We start from the raw sequence: 17,787 nt of genomic DNA, 5'->3' as shown, positions 1-17,787 counted from the left end.
TATTTGATTTTTTTTTTTTTTAAGATTTTGTTTATTTTAGAGAGAGAGACACCTCATAAGCAGGAGGGGCACAGGGAGAGGGAGAGTGAATCTCAAGCAAACTCTGTGCTGAGCATTGAGCCTGACGCAAGGCTCAGTCTCATGACCCTGAGATCATGACCTGAGCTGAAACCAAGAGTCAGACACTTAAGCGACTGTGCCACCCAGGCACCCTTCAGTATTTAAGAATAAAATAATATGTATAAGACTTGAGATGAAGTTTATTAGAAATAGTCTATCACTGGCTTCAGTTTATTTTTCTCAGAAGATGCCTCCAAGGAAGAATGAAAACAGGCATTTGAAGATTTAACTGGTGTTTTATACCTTTGGAATTTTTAAATAAAAAATACTCTATGAACCCAAAGGCTGTGATGTTTTAGTCTACATATCTTAGTGCCACAGTCCAAAGCTTTTGCTGTGATGACAAAGCTTATTTTTTGCATCTTTCTATCTCTCATCATCTCTTTCCTACTGACTGCATGTTTAAAAATCTTTAGCTGAAACCGCGTGAAGTTGTCTTTATTACCTAAGGTACATCAGAAAAGAAATAAGGCTCTCATAGGATGAGGTTTCATAGTAGGATGCACTTTGTCTATTTAAGGAGGAACTGTATATATATGCTTGGTAAAGAAGGGAGAAAACTGGTAGTACAAGAGATGTCTAAAATAATAGAAATGGAAAATTTCTTGTAATCCACCCTTGATTTTCCACAAAGATCTCTGAATAGAAAAGATTCTGCCAGAAAAGGGCTCTTCAAAAGGAAACTACGGCTAGAAGTACTGACAAATGCTATCACCGTTTCAATTCAGCCATTGAGTTTTGCAGCATGTAAGGCTCCTCCTAATCACAGACCTCATATTTAACTACTTAATGATATGTCATTAATAATTATCAGATTTATACCCTTAATCACAAACCTGCAAACGGATCACTCTTATAGGACTCCCAAAAATCTTCAAATTCCTTTTGGATCTCCTCATCCATGGTCATCCCTGCAGACTGCTCATTATTTACTTGGACATAATTGGCTTTCAGGACTATCTCCACTTCACAGCGCACACCTTGCTGAAAGGGCTTCCACCGTTGCATTACAACTCCGTAAACAGTGAGGTCATCACCTAGGAGAGAGCACCAAGTAGCAGTGAAGTCCAGGAGGAGCACACTGCTTGCTGGGCACAGACTTGCATGACACAGGTCCAGAAATAAATAAACCACTCTCCCACCAGGTTTAGAATGGTAAACACTCGCCCAAAAAACACTATGGAGGCAAAGGAACACCACAAGGTTCCTACTTTTCCTTTCTTCTGTTTTGTTTCGTTTTTGTTTTTTGTGTTATTTTTTACAAATGCTTATATCTTTAGCTAAAAGCTAAAGTCAGCATTTTTATTTTTCTTAATCTGCCACATGATAATCACACCAAATTATTACCCTTCACTGGAAAAATATCTTAACAGATGATTTATTGTTATTATATGGGGTGAAATGTTCATCCTGTCATAATTCCTAATCATACAGTTCTCATTTAAAGAATAGGTGGGAACTGCAGCAGGAAGGTTAAGCTGTAATCAATTTGGTGTCAGGAAAGGAGACGATCTTGTGATAACTGACACTAGTTTTAGTTTCTTATATATTAATTTTTATGTATCACTTTTATTGATATTTTACTTACTGCCTTAAAAAAACAGATGAATGAACTAAGAAATAAGTGAATGCCGTTTTACTTCAAAGCCCTTTTCCATCAACTATGAAAGCACAAGGTAAATCCTGCTTGTTCCTTCTTGGTTGCTTCCTTCCCACGTGAGAAAACTCTCCTATTCCTGGTGAGCAGAATATTAAACTTCTACAGGTTTTCTTAAGAGGCCTTGGGTCATTCATTCATGGGCACATTCTCCAAACACTGCCATCTGTGCTTATTATTACATACAATTCAATGCATCAATTAACAGGTACATATGAATGAATGGTTGGCACTCAGTATTTTAGTACGAGAGAAAAGGGGCCAGAAGAAGAAAAGATGGGCCTAGTCCTCAAAATCTTGTTAAATATAAGATTTTGGACACACCTCAAATCCAACCTGGTATTTAAAATTTGCACAACAAATAGCATCTCTGAACTAACTGGCAAGTCTTCAATTCCAAGCCTGTGTCAAATATACAGTATCTGCTAATGCAAAATGCCTTTTGCTCTCTAAATTTCAATGTGTAATGTGTAATCTGCAGAGCTTTTGATTTTCTGAAGAAAGTGTTCTATAAATGCTAAATGAACGGAACTAGTGATAGCAATTACACAATAGAGAGCATAGTTCTAGCCAAAGGCAACTTCATAATAAATGGTGACAAACACATTCAATAGGTGCTTTGCATGTGTTTCCAAGATCTCTTGAAGCCACTGCTTAGATGGTTTTCAAACCGAATCTAGAATAATGATCATTTACTATATTTTTAGATGAAAATCACTGAGGTAACTTTATATGAGCACTTGGAACAGTCCTTTACTGTCATTTTAATGGATTATACTTAGGTTGTTTCTAAATTAGTCAAATAAGAAACTTAACTTTTAGATACAGCACCTACAAGTAATCGGACTTCAATAAGCAGTGATAACGTGGAAAACGTAGCGTCCTGAAAAATGACCAAGAGCACTGATTTTGTCAGATTTGGGTTCAAATCCCAGCTCCATCACTCACTGGTTATGTCCTTGGGCAAATACCTAACTTTGCTGAACCAATGTTTTGACCTACAAAATGGGAATAGTTGTATTTATATCACAGGACCACAGTGAAAATTAAGTCAGATAACATTTGTAAATTACTTCATACAATATCTAGACTATAACAAGCGTTCAACAGCTAAGTATTAGCTATTACTATACTAAACCTTGTTATTATATTTAACTTTTGTGTCGTAAAAGTTGTAAACAGTGTTATTTGCAGGAAACTACCATGCTTACTTTTATATAATCCTCTCTCCTTGTGCCGCTGTCTTCTGTAGCCTATTTACCACTGTAGCCACCCCCAGTAGGACCCATCTCTGATCTCCTGCTGCACTGGCACTTATTAGGACACAACCTCCAACTTTATTATTCTGCACGTGTCAGATTGGGGTTCCCAACCAGACTGTAAATTCCTGAAGGGCAAGGATTAGGCCATTTATCTTCTGATTACTGCAGAGGTTTGTAGCTATGGATAAATGAAAAAAGCACTGTTGATGGACTGCTTCCATCCATTATTATTAGTGACATATGAAAGAAAAATAGCTTTAGATTTTTTCAATGCAGAAAGAATTCAGTTTAGATGGACGCATGAAAACATCTTATTTTCTACCAAAGTATACTTTCATGTTTAGGCTAAGCTTAGATAAGCACTACTTTGCTGATCCAGATATTACAGGTTTTGGTTAAAATCTAGAGTCCTATATGAAAAAAGTACTTTGACACATCCTGGTCCACTTAGCAGGCAATCCATGATCAAAGTTGTTATTTCCATGGAGTACTGTTTAGACAACTATAAACTGTTAATATATTTGACACAAATTTCAAACTATAGATTAGTGATTCTTGGGTGGATGGAGGTGGTCTCTTTACAAAGAATTACTCTTGACTCTAGATACCGAACTCTTTTATTTCCATGGTTGTTTGCCTCATCGTTTTAATAAAATGGCAGCTCGGTAAATATTTTATAAATGAAACATTTAGAGAAATCTAGGGTTAAAAAAAGAGAGAAATGATGGAATTTGGAGAAATGAGGCAGTTTTGATCTGTCTGGTAGGGGAGAACAGGGATGTAGAATAAGAGGTTAGGGCACATTTGTGCTATGTCTTTTCTCTACAGACTAAGGGTGAGTGAAATTAAGGTTTGGGTGAGAACAGGATATACTTAAAAAGGGAATGTTGAGGTACATTAAGAAGCAACTGTTGATACCCAACTCAAGTTTACCAACCATTTCCATTTTCTGACCCACCTTCAATGTAACTTAAATGTTAAAAAGCAAGTGGAAATTCCTAGGCAAATAGTAAAAGCAACAGTTTTAAAGTTATTTGGAATAAGAAGAGGAAAGAGAAAGAATAAGCTCTCATACCTTGTTCACAGACAAAGGTCTGGTCAAGGCCTGGGAATGTGTATAGGGAGCAGAAGATGCAAGCTTTAGGGGAACAGGTTGCCATCTGCCTTTTCTAGGACTGCAAATAGTAGCCTCAGAGAAGCTGATAAAAGTTTCGCAGTTCTAGGATAACTTTTTTAGGGATCAAAATTCTGTAAATCCAAAAGACTTTTAAACTTCATACTAGAGTCTTTAGTGCCTATCACGTCTGGTAAAAGTTTCTGAAAAAAACTTTCAAATTATCCCTTTGTAGGAGGTCCACTTGGTGTCTGAGATCTTCACCTTTAGCTGACCAGTGCCATGTAAATTTTACAGCCCTAGCTTCTACCAACAACTGAAAAAAGCTCTCTTTATTCTCTTATTCTTTCTTTTTGCATTACATATGTAAAATAATACATTTGTTTTAAAAACATAAACATACCAAATTTTATTATGAATATCTTATGATATTTAAATGTGGTTACTGCAGAAGACAGAGTAGGATTTACTCTCTTGAGCAACACTGCTGATTTACAAAACCTCCTAACATCTTAATTTTTCCAATAAAACTCTACCCTACCATTTATTCTTTATAAAAACAATAATTTTAAAATTCAATGTAGAATACTTCCATTCTATACATGTGGGCCGATATTAATCCTTGCCCTTCCACAAATACTTTTTAAGATTTCATTTATTTAGAGAAAGAGAGAGTACAAGCAGTGGGAGGAGCAGAGGGGGGAAGGGAAGGGAGAAGATAATCTCCAGCAGACTCTGTCCTGAGCACAGAGCCTGACGTGGGGCTCAATCGCACGACCCTGAGATCATGACCTGAGCCAGACACTCAACCGACCAAGCCACCCAGGTGCCCCTTTCCACAAACACTTTAAAGTTTGATTCTTCCCAGGCTCCCCAGTGAGGAGAATAGGAGGGGCAAGATGAGTCGAGATAGACAAAAAAGATCTTATGAGTGGTCTGGTTAGCCTCAAGATCAAAATATAACCAAGATGACATTGCAACAACCCCTTCTGGAGCCCTCAGATTTCCAGAACAGCTCTGAGGCTCAGAGTCTTTGATTTGCCTGGAACACTGTAGATCATCCAGACCAACTGCCATCATGAGGCCTAAGTCACTAACAAGATGCTGTACACCCTATGCTTGATTGTCTCTGAGAAAAGAGACTCACCATCCTCTGAGTCCCATGGTGGACAACTTATATTATTAGATATTGAGTCAAAAATCTACGTTCCTGGAGCTTCAGCCTACTGAAAGCCAATAGTATCTTCTGTAACTATAATTCCATTTCTGTATGACAACCTTCCAATTAATGAAAAGTTGGCTATCATGTCCTTCCTGAGGCTTCTCTATGCTAAACACCCACAGTTCTTTTCAGTATGGTTTTGAGTTCCTTCCCAATTCAGGCAATCAGCCAATAGAAACACTCAGCTCCCTCAAAGGACAAAATCAATGTGACTCCTATGGTGGTGTCACCAGCACAGAGGACAGAGGAACAATCACCTCCTTTCTTCTAGATAGCAATAAGAGTACAGTGGCATCTGACAGAATCATACTGTCTGGTGCATTTTATTTAATTGAATGCTAAATCTGCTACAACTTTTAAAGTTACTGCTGTTAAGCAAGGATATACTGAAGAGACTACTGGACGAAAAAGTCAGGGGATCTGGGTTCATGTTCTAGTTCTGCCACTTAACTCTCCATGTGACTTTGGGCACATCGGGTTCTTCATTTATAAAACAAGCGGCTGGACTGGCCTGCTAAGCTTCTTTCCTGTTATGTATCACCTCCCACCTCCATGCCAGTTTCTATTCTCAAAGTGAGCAATTAAGCCCTCACACTCACTTCCCAGTACTTGGGAAAATGAAAAGTGGCTTTTTCCTAATCAGTACTTTAGGACATCTCATATAAGCTAGCAAAAGTTAATTCTCACCAGATTTGCAACTGTCTACTAAGTCATCTTCCAGGATAACCTTCATAGATCGTGGAATACTTCCAACAGATAGCCTTTGCACCTAGCAAGGAAAAGGAGACACATACTGAGTATGCTTAAATACATGCTAAGTATTCAGAAGCCTAGCAATTCTTGAAATTACTGTTTCTATTTCCCTGGTATTAACATACAATTTAATTACGATGGGGATTTATAGAATTTTCTTGAAAACTGTGCCTACTATCCATTTACAAACTCACTAAAACCAGAGTAAAATAAAAACACCATTATGGAAAATATCTCCAAATATAATCTGCCTTGTGGATGGTCAAAATAAACATATGCTCCAACTATTAAACATAACAAAGTAACTTACCTAGAAAAGACATGCAGTGCCTTCCTGACCTCCAGTCCTAAGACCTGGGGCAAATCACTGTTCCTTTGATTATTCCTTAGTGACAGAACCCTGGTTTTATTCCACATGGACATATATCCAGTAAAAAACAAACTGTATTTCCCAGCTCTCCTGTACCTGGGCATGGTCACATGACTAAGCTCTGGCCAATGAAATACAAGCAGATATGCCATGGGAAACTTAGAGGAAGAGGACTCAAATGGAGACTTGGGGTAGATGCTGATGCTGTTGTCTATCCCTCCCTTTCCCTCCTCCCTGACTAGCATACAGCAGTGACAGAGCTGTAACTACCATCCTGGACAGAGAATAGAGGCCATGTATTAAGAATGGTGCAGAAAGAAAGAAAGACAGGAGTTTGAGTCTTCAACACTAAATACGCCTTTGTGTTTCAGCAGCAAGTAAATGAAAACCTGGCACACTCTGACATGTTAAAGAGTGTCTATCTATGCCTTATTGGACACAGCAAATAAAATCAGGCCTAAACCTCAAATCCTGACCTCTCCAATGTTTAACAATCACCTAAACCCATTTGATTTTCTCCTATTCCTTAAATACAGCTTGTTCGAACTTCTTAAATATTCACTTAATTTTAACATAATTATTAAGTCATTCCACAACCCTCTGTCAATGCTCTCTATACAGAGATGATTATTGTATGGTCTCTAAAGACCGTATTCTGATACATGTGCAACTATACTGTGTGATGACGTAAGCTCCATTTGTCATCCTGTATGTGTTCCCTAGTCCTGGTAATTTGCCCACAGCTGAAAAAAACCTTCTTCAAAGTTGTTATTTCTCTCATTTATTTGATTTGTTGTTATTTCTCTCATTTACCTGTTCCTGAATTTTGATTTCCTGATAATCTCTACACCTAGTTGGAGACGAAGACAAGCCTGAGAGGCAAGTGAATTTTGAAGAATCACAGCTCTCCAAGCTGGGACAGGAGGATGGCCGGCAGAAGGTATAGTACTGCTCAAAGTCAGCCTTGACCACAAATACATGTTTGCATTTGTTACACATGTAATCGCGCTCAAACTCCAGGATCTTTACCAGACTTGTTCGAATCACTGTCCCAGTGACAGATAAAAAGTGTCCCACGTCCTTGGTCTTAGGGATGTGCTCCCTCACCAGCTCAGGACAAACAGGCAAACCTGATGGAAAGAAATAACAAAACACACATCAACTTATATCTTGGGATTTGACTCCATGGAATATATTCTTCTCATATATCCTGGGGGATAAGGTATAATTTCAGAACAAAAATTTGAGTTTTACTTAAGGAAAAAAAAAAATCAGATCAACTCAATTAAGAGAATAGTAAAGGATTATTTTAAATAATAATGATCAGTGGACTCTATCTAAAAGTACATAGCCAGGGGTGCCTGGATGGCTTGGTCGGTTAAGCATCTGCCTTCAGCTCAGGTCATGATTCCAGAGTTCTGGGATGGAGCTCTGCCATCAGGCTCTCTGCTCAGTAGGGAGTCTGCTTCTCCCTCTCACTCTCCCTCTGTGCTCTCCCTCTCTCAAACAAATAACTGAAAGCGTTAAAAAAAAAATAAAAGTATATATCCAGATGACATAACAACCAGGATTTCAAAAAGGATTGATTTTCATAAGAGGGCCATCACAGTAGAATCTAAATACAGTATGTAATTGTAACTTCATTCAACAAAAAACATACTGCCACAGGCAACACATAAAATCAACTTATGACTGAGTAAACCAAAGCTGAGTGATAAAGGGAGGGAAGCATAATGACCAGAGTCCCACAGTGCTAGAAGGCTATTGCTTTTTTTAGTTATGTTCAGAATTCATCAATACAGAAATCTGTTTTCAAGCCTTAAATTACCTAGAGGTTTACCCACAGCAGCACCATTTTATTCCTTAAAAAACCTGTGTTTTTCACCATTAATAAACTGGCAATTTTTTAAAAGGTACAAAATGCCAAAGAAAATCCTTTTTTGTTTTTTAAAGATTTTATTTATTTATTTATTTGAGAGAGAGAGAGCACAAGCAGGGGGAGCGGCAGGCAGAGGGAGAGGGAGAAGCAGACTCCCGCTGAGCGGGGAGCCCAATATGGGGCTCAATCCCAGGACCCTGATATCATGACCTGAGCTGAAGGCAGACGCTTACCAACTGAGCCACCCAGGTGCCCCGCCAAAGAAAATTCTTAGTAGAAATGCCTACTTTCTCATGTTTGGCTACCATGCACCACTGGAGTGGAGAGATGCTTGCTGGCTGTGATAGTCAAAGGCTGCCTTCTAACAGGTTTATCAAGGTAGCCTTTATTACACTGGTTTGTGCCCCATGGTCCATTGTCCTGTACTCAGAATTTAGCAGCTCCGAAATATGGTAAATGTGCACACTGAAGATGGATCTATTAGATTTGCCAAGCTCTGAGAAAGAACCATAATAATTATGATTATACTTTAAGTTTCTATGGTCAGCACATTTTCTTACTATTGATAGATCTACTCTGAAAGCCAAATAATAATAATAAGGTAGTTTCGGAATTATGAAATTTTTTTAAAAAAGCAAATCAGTTACATGAACTGTATGCTTAAGGCACCAGACTACATTAATCTGGTGTTACAGGTTACAAGTCTACAGACTTAAATTTTCTCTGTTGCTGGCTGAGACTCTCTGTATACGGTGTATTATATTAACAAGGTAGGCACTGCTAACATTTGCCATTATAACTTCTTTTCTTATCCAAGGCTGACCCCAGGGCTAACAAGTGTGGTATCACGTGCACAAGAATAGATAGGTTGGAGCTGGATTAAAATGGTATTTTAGCCATGAAAAAATATTCATTCTATTCACTTCTCATTGATTTCAGGCATCTGTTAATTCAGCTGTGTGTAGCTAAATATTGAGTTATCAAGAATATATTGCTATTTCTACGGGGCTCCTGGGTGGCTCAGTCGGTCAAGCGTCTGCTTTCAGCTCAGGTCATGATCTCAGGGTCCTGGGACTGAGCCCCGCATCAGGCTCTCTGCTCAGCAGGGAGTCTGCTTCTCCCTTTCCTTCTGTCCCCCACCTCTGGTCATGCTCTCTCGCTCTCTCTCTCTCTCTCAAATAAATAAAATCTTAAAAAAAAAAAAGAATATACTGATATTTCTAGTAAGCCAAGTAAAAGCCATACCGACAACCAAAGTCTCTCATTAAGAACAGGTCTTGTTCTCATGTCCAACATTGCTTATGTTGGTACCATGTCCTTTTTTAGTTTATATCCTATAAGAAAGAAATGACCAAATGGAGGTCTCTCTTCTTATTTGGCCTTAACTGGAATGTACATTATGGCAACCCTTAACACTTCTTTAGAGAATCTCAGTTACCTTTCTATTTCTGGCTTACAAATTTTGGTTTGAAAACAGTGATAAATATAATTTTATTATAGCTTTTTCCTAGAAAGCAGTCTTTAATTTGATGGTGTCTTTTTGTAAATAGTATCTTAGAATAGAAGAATAAAATACCATACCTCCATTCCTTCTACAATAATCCAAGAAAGAAATAATGAAGACTTAAGTTCAAATCTCCTCCACTTATAACCCTTCCATGGCTGCTCACAGATCTAAGAATAAGGAACCAAATTTGGACTGGGCCACAGGGTTTTCCTCTCATACCAAGTCCTCTAAGCACACACTCAGACACTTACATATAGTGTCCCCTTTACCTTGACACTCTCCTCCCAACCTGCTCCTCAAAAATGTCCACAAAAAGAAGCAACATAAGGTTAAGAAACAGATTCTGGAACCAGAACGTCTGGATTTGAGTCACAGCTCTACTACTTACTAGATCTGTGACCTTGGCCAAATCACCACCTCTCAGATTTCCCTTCCGTAAAATGGCAATAACTACAAAACCTACCTCATGGGGTTTTTATTATTAAAAATAATATTTATTATAATTATTAAAATAATTCATAAATGTAAGCTTCTTAGAACAGTACCTTGCATATAGCAAACACTATTTGAACATTAGTTCTTAATACATATTATCATTTTTCCTCCTTAAATATAATTTTCTTAGTAAAATCATCCTTACCCCACCTCAGATTAAATGTTCTTTTATGTGCTTTAATGCACTGTTCCTCTCTTTCATACCACTTACTGCAATTTAAATAAAAGAGTTATTACGCTTCCACACTAGAATATAAATTCCACAGGAACAAGATTGTGGTAGATTTTATTCACGATTATATTACCAGAGCAAGCACCATGCTTTATAAATAGTAAACATTCAAAACATACTTGAAAGAAAGATGAAAGGCAAGGCTGGGAAGTGGGGGGATGGATATAAGAAATAATAAGGATCCTGTGTTAGCTTTGAGATCAACTAGAGATAGGGGATGAGGAAGAGGGTGAAATTTAGAGTGACTCCCAGTTCTCTGGTTCCATTAACAGGGAATTCTGCAAGGTACATGCTAATCAATCAGTAAATATCTATTGAAAGAATAAGGAAATACCACTTTCAGTTGGAGTGGGGCACAGAGAGTGGAGAAAAATCATAAGTACAGTTTTTGATACACTGAGTTTGCAAGAAGATATCTACTATGAGACATTTAATAAGCATGGTCATATTTGGATACAGAGCTTAAGAGACAGATTCTGGCTAAAATTAAGAAAAAAAAAATAGAGTTAGCATTTGTTTCTATATAGGAGGCAGCTAACGCTCAGATTCGGGATACAGACCACCCTATGAGAGTGCAGGATCCAGGAGAATATGGCCACATTTGAATCCTGAGGACTCAGCACCTACAGGTCAGGTCAAGGAAGAGGCTCCTACGAGGAGGGAGAGAAGCTCCAGCCAGAGAGGGAGGAGAGAGCAAGAGAGTGCTACCAGTGGAGCCAAGGCTAGAATTTCTTAGGTGGGAAGAGTCAACAGTATCAAACAGCAGGAAAATGAAGAAGAAAAACACTGAGAAGTGACGCTGAGAGGCTGTCCCTAGTAAGGCTGGTGAGGCTGGTTTCAGTGTGGTGGAGGTGAAAGGATGAACAGGAGATTATACTGAAGAAGGGGTGTATCTGTCAGAACATTTACTTATGAAAAGGAGAGTGGATGGAGGATGAAGGGGGACACAGAGTTCAAAGAGGGGTCTTTCTCCTTCTACAAAATGGGAGAAACCTGAATGAGAGAGAAAATTCAGATATAATTGCCAAAAACGATTCACGGTCTAACGTGCCACACTCCCACAGAGTCCATGCTTCCTCAGGAGTTTGGCCTGACTGGGTGACTGACTTCACAGCACACGGTTTACCCATCTCCCTTCCCTTGTCACTTACTCCATCCTAACTGACCGCAGGATGCAGGTTAATGTCTCATCTAAATCAAGGCTCTTGACTAGGGGACATGGCTGGACTTTAAGAAAGCTCTAAACCTCTTGGAATTCAGGCAAAATACTATGTATATACACATACCTGCACTTTCTGGAGAGGGTTCATAACTTTCTCAACATACAATCCTGAAGAACTTATTTAAATCCTCAGTCCCTAAGTTCTATTGGCTTGCATATGATTCTAAGAATAGAAGGAACTTACATTGTGGGAAAAGCCACCAAATCTTCTTCCCCTCCCCTAATTTAATAGTAATGCCCTAACCTCTTGTATTTCCTACGCATGCCCTTGGTCTTAGCTCACATTCTACAAGGCCTCCTCCAAATGCTATTACAACATGACAGTGACCTTCATAATCACTTACTGACTGTACCACTCATTTAGGGCCTTAATCACATACTGCTTTGGATTGTTCCTTAAACATTTTATATGTGGAGGGGAGACTCATTTCTTGAGATCCTTTTTATGCCCAGTGCTTTAATAAGTACTTTTCCATAAGGAGAAAATTACTGAATAAAAAAGAAGGGGGAATGGGCTTTTCCTCTCTCTCTAGCCTCACCTTTGCCAAATGTGGCCCCAAATTTCCCAGTCCAGACCAAAATGCTTGAGTTTTTCTGTGCGTAGAGGGGCTTTACACCTCTGTATCTTTCCTTAGGCATTTTATTTAGTATGGCACTCTCCCCAGTTCACTCAGCTAGGAAGAGTGCATTCAAGTTTTCCCTTCTGCAAGAAAATTTCCCTAAATCCAGGCTAGCACCAGCAAGTGAAACAAATGGAATAGGTAAGCAAAATGGTCAAATGAATGCACCATGTATAAACAACGCCTTTTATGTCTAGAGAAATCTTCTCCAGAGTAAAAAGGAAGATTCCAGAGACACCTTCCATTCCTTGCAAATGATAACCCACGCCTATGCATGTTGGGTCATAAGTCTACACAAACTGGTTTTATTTCAGTCAGCATAAGGAGTTGTTGGAGAGAATTACACAGTTGGGAAGAAGGCAGGTGGAAGGTGGAGGGAGACAGGGCTCAATTCCAAAAGTCCTGCATATGCTCACCAGCCCTTTCTGTGTTCTTCTAGAAGTGTAGCCAGGATGAGTGAATTCCCTGCTGCTCACCCCCAGCAAGGGTCTTAGGTCAAACACAATTACAATGTCTCTGAAGAAAAAACTACGTAAAAGTTACAACCAAATTTTCTAAGAAAATTAGCTCTCAATTATCCTCTACACTTTTACAATACAGGGCAATATGGCATTTTTAATGTTCTTGCACTGGAAACAAAAGAGCAGTTTACATTTTACTGAATCATGTATATGGGACCTGTTAGGAGAAATTTGGGTTTTTTTGGAATTGAGCATATTTGTCTAAAATATGACCAATTGATTATTTTGTAAAGTAACTGTATCATTTTAAGAAAAAGATAATAAGGTAAGTATATTTCTGGATCTTCAGATTCTTTCCATTTCAGATTATTATGATTTTTAAATAAAAATTTTTTAAAGATTTTATTTATTTTAGAAAGAGCGGGCGAGAGAAAAAGAAACCACAAGCAGGGGGAGGTGCAGAGGGAGAGAGAGAAGCAGACTCCCCGCTGAGCAGGGAACCCGATGCGGGGCTCAATCCCAGGACCCCAGGATCAGGACCTGAGCTGAAGGCAGACACTTAACTGATCCAGGCACCCCTATGATTTTTAAATGAATTTAAAATATAAAGACAACATAATGTTAAGCAAAACTGACCACATACAATCAAAATCTTAATATTAAAAAAGATGCTAAGAGGCAGTGTTTTGATACAAATGTCAAATTATTGTAATCTTTCTGTCTTCCTATATATGTTACTAAGTATGTTCTTCAACTAGAACCAGTGAAGGGATGGGGGTGTGTGTGTGGTGTACATCAAGCACTAAGCCACGGTTAATGCTGAACACAAAAACCTTTATCATTCCCTGATTCACTCAATGATCAAGAACAAAAGGAAATTTTGGAAATAGATTCTGAGCTGTCCATATCTATGCTAGGGATTATGTCCATATCAATTACTTCAGGCCTCTGGTTTTTAGCATGTGGTTCCTGGAACAGCAGTATCACCTAGGATCTGTTAGAAAAGCAAATTTTGGGGTCTCAATTGGAAAAGCAAATTCTGGGGTCTCAATTAGAAACTGTGGGTGGGGCCTTGCCTGGAGTCCAAGATGAAGCTGCAATACACCTAAAACCAGACTATTTCCATCCCTGGTTCATTCTGCTTGGGACACCTCGGTCCCCACCTTACTTACCTTCTCTTCTTGACATCTCCAGTGAATCTGCTAGAATTCACTGCCTGTTCTGTGGGCTAATATATCTTGCACCTACCTTGAGTGAGGCATGCATCACATAACATAAAAGCTGCCACTAAGCTCCTTTACAATTATGTTTAACATGCACATGAGCATGTCTCTTTGGGCACATATACACCATCTGGTAAATATTTGATTACACAGTTATTTCCCCTACAGCCTTAAGCTTCTTTAGATGAGGGACTATACCATATTATTTGGGTTTCCCAGGAGACTAGCAAATGCCTACACTTAATACATTTGTAGAATGAATGCACCATGGTAATAACATAATTTGCAATTTACTTTTTCAGAGAATTAGAAAAAAAAAAAAAAAGCTAAATTTACCTGAAACCAATAGGGTCACCTAGGCAGGCAAAATTTTGGTATTTAAACTAAGCATGGAAGCATATCTAAACATAAGGACAGCCTAAAACCATTCCTAAATACCATTTCAGTAACATTAACTAAAGTCCCTTTTAACAATCTTCTCTGGGGCACCTGGGTGGCTAAGTCTGTTAAACCTCTGCCTTAGGCTCAGGTCATGATCTCAGGATCCTGGATTCAAGCCCCATGTCAGGCTCCCTGCCCTCGGGGAGTCTACTTCTCCCTCTCCCTCTGCCCCTCCCCTGCTCATGCTCCTTGTCTCTCTCTCTCTCTCTCTCTCTCAAATAAATAAAATCTTTAAAAAACAACAAAAAACAAAACAAAACATCTTTTTGCAACATTATTATAAGGAAACATTTGTTCTTGATCCTACCAAGAGATTATCTAGTGTCCTATGCTTAAAGATTTATAATATTCATAATTCTATTCTAGATAAAATACTATTTTTTCAATTAAATCAAAGGTATTGTCTTTGGGGGGGGATCTTAATTTATCTCCAAAGAGTTCTACTAAATTGACTCATCTTTTTGGAATCATAGCAAGCATTTTTGTTGATTATAAATCCACACCTTTCTGAAATGTACTATAAAGTATTTATTTCTAAACAAAATGGTACGTGTGTTCTCCAACTTAACCTGCAGTAATTCAAAGATACAGCTTTGCCACAAGCTGATTGCTCCACTGCAGCTTCTTAAAAATTAAGATACTTAATCTGCCATTCATTTGATAAAAACTGAGTGCCTAATAAGTGGGCAGCATAATGCTAAAGTTGAGATATAAAAATAATAAATTTCCTGAAATAGTTTTGAAGATCACAGGGTAGAATCTACCACTTTTCTAATTCTTGGTATTATCAATTCTTTCATTAGTAGTCACAAAAGCTCATAAGCCTGCTTTGAATTACAATTTTATACACACATATCTGTGTGTGTATGTATACACTAACATACTGTTGTTTCCAAACATTCTCCTTCCCCTCAGTTGGCCTGGCTAGTATCCCAGCCTTCCAAATGTCCAGAGGAAATAGTATAAAATCATTATTCTGCTCTAAAAGTTACCATCAACTACACAATAGATATATTTTTAAGCATAAATATCAATTATTTCTTAGTGCTCTGAATTCAATATGTGTTAGAATTTCTCAAAACATTCCTAGATAATAAGTGGCAGTAAAATCCTTTAGTGATTCACCTGATATCCTGGCATGAAGATTCTGCTTCATAGAGGCACCCTCAGGTTGAGAAAGGGACTGGAGAATTGTCAAGGCTGATCTTCGCAGAGCACTATCAAAAACTGTTAGTACTTCATTTGGGAATGCGTTGAAATATTCCCCAATTTCCATGTTGGTCTCAAAAAGGGTCATGGCATTAACCACAACTGGGTAATGGGCATCTTCATCACTTTCCTTCAAGATTAGAAGAATATCATTCTTATGGTATTCCGAAACATAGGATTCAAACACTTGACCAACCAGTGTAACTTGCTCACTATTCATCTTGAATCTAGGTGACTAAAGAAAAAGACCATATTATACCTTTGATATTGCAGATATAGACACAAGCTAACAACAACAAAAAAATGGTTGTAAATTGTTATGGGCCGCACTATCAACTCAAAATATTACCCGTATTAAAATCTTAATTAGATCTGAATTACCTGTTATAGTCATTTAGTAAGTGTATTTTTTAAGAAACTGAAGCTAAACCAAAGTTAAAGAATTCGGTTTGTACTGATCACTGAAATCCAAATGGTCCAATGGCTTTCCCGTATCTTTTCCTCAAACTGCCTCCTCATTAACCCTATGATATGCTATTAAAGGCCCTTTCCTTTTCTTTAACCACATTCCATATACACATTTGCTCTCAGGTATAAAATCTTAAACAGCAGTCTTTTGGCTAAAGTTACTTCTGGCAGTGTTCTTTGCATGTGTCCTGGTTCTAAGACATATCCTCCTTTCTCTTTCACTCTCTCTCATTATACACACATTCATTTTCTGCTACGTAAATGGAACATACATGGATAGCCAGTTCTGACTTGAATAAGTAACAGATTTGCTTCAGAAATTTACATTTTGAGGTGAATTTGCTTATTTTCTCTTCCTAACTAGGAAACTTATTGGTCTCAGCAAATATAGCTGTCAAGAGTATAAAGAAACTAAATAAACTGAGGAAAGGAAAATTGGTCTTTAAATGATAAATAACTAGATTGAAAATAAATATACTATATTACATTACTTCATCTATCTCATTCCCCTGGCAATATATATTTTTTTAAATTTGTATCTGGAGATTAAAAGAGCCTACCCCCATTCTATTTTCATGTATACAGACAGATATCTATCATGTTCATGATCCTATGCTGGGAAATAAGCAGCACAAAAAAGATCCTCAGTGCCCTTAGAGAACCAAGGCACAGACCAAACGAAAACAGTGCCCTAACTGTGGTAAAAATGCAATATGAAGGAGAGAAGGATTAAATTTAAATGGAGTGACAATCCCAGACGTGGCAATGGGCAGTTCCAAATAAACTGTTGAAATCGATCATCTAAGAAACTCTTATTTGGTTTGGAAACAGAGAACTGGAAGACCAATGCACCTTAACTTGACATTTCATTCACCCACCATTTACCGTATTGAGTTCAACAAATAGATGATAAAAGATGACTTATGAAGTTCACATTTCAGCATCCTATGTGTTACACAGGCTACTTATTAGCAATATTTTGCCTTTTCTAGGAATCTATTCTAGAAGGTGTGGAAGGAGTAAAGGGGGTATGTGTCATAGGCCAAGAATTCTCACAATTACACGATACCAGTGTGAAGCTGACAGATGGGTATGTGTATATCCAGGAGAATGAGTGAGAGCAAATTATGGCCGCTACATTGATAAGTAATTTGTTTTGATTTGGTAATATAAATTCAGCCAAGTGTAAACCAGAAATAGCGCTTGGAAATAACTAATCATATAGTATTTCCAGAATGTGGCCTTTGCTTAAGACAAACAAACTGGACTCCCAAGAGTTCCTACAAATGAATCTATAAGATTCTATAAATGCATATTAAATTTGGAGCCACAAGTTTAGCAATTTATAAGACAGTTCCACATAGGGCAGAAAGGGGGTAGCTGCAGAATTCACGGTTCATCTTTTGAAAAGAATTCATCTTTTTAAAAAAAAACATAGCATTCCCTTTCAAAATCTGTGCAAAACTGTTCGACTGTTTCTAAGCAGTTTGCTCACCCTATAAACATGCCCACCCTTATCGTTCTACAACTTT

At 38.0% G+C, this 17,787-nt stretch overlaps 1 protein-coding gene across 3 annotated transcripts in view; it reads right to left on the bottom strand.

Moving 5' to 3' along the window:
* MCM9 (minichromosome maintenance 9 homologous recombination repair factor) overlaps positions 1-17,787 on the bottom strand; it is a 99,413-nt gene that overhangs the window by 80,788 nt on the left and 838 nt on the right. For all 3 annotated transcript variants that reach the window (XM_026504700.4, XM_057311117.1, XM_057311118.1), the window contains exons 2-5: positions 15,704-16,022; positions 7,312-7,628; positions 6,063-6,144; positions 957-1,157 (exon numbers count right to left, since the gene is read on the bottom strand). In XM_026504700.4, the coding sequence (XP_026360485.2) occupies positions 957-1,157; positions 6,063-6,144; positions 7,312-7,628; positions 15,704-16,007 (904 nt within the window). In that variant the 5' untranslated portion in view covers positions 16,008-16,022. The remainder of the gene's footprint in view (positions 1-956; positions 1,158-6,062; positions 6,145-7,311; positions 7,629-15,703; positions 16,023-17,787) is intronic.

This window comes from Ursus arctos, unplaced genomic scaffold (assembly GCF_023065955.2).
Source record: "Ursus arctos isolate Adak ecotype North America unplaced genomic scaffold, UrsArc2.0 scaffold_13, whole genome shotgun sequence".
Lineage (NCBI taxonomy): Eukaryota > Metazoa > Chordata > Mammalia > Carnivora > Ursidae > Ursus > Ursus arctos.
This window is presented reverse-complemented; position numbering and strand designations above follow the sequence as displayed.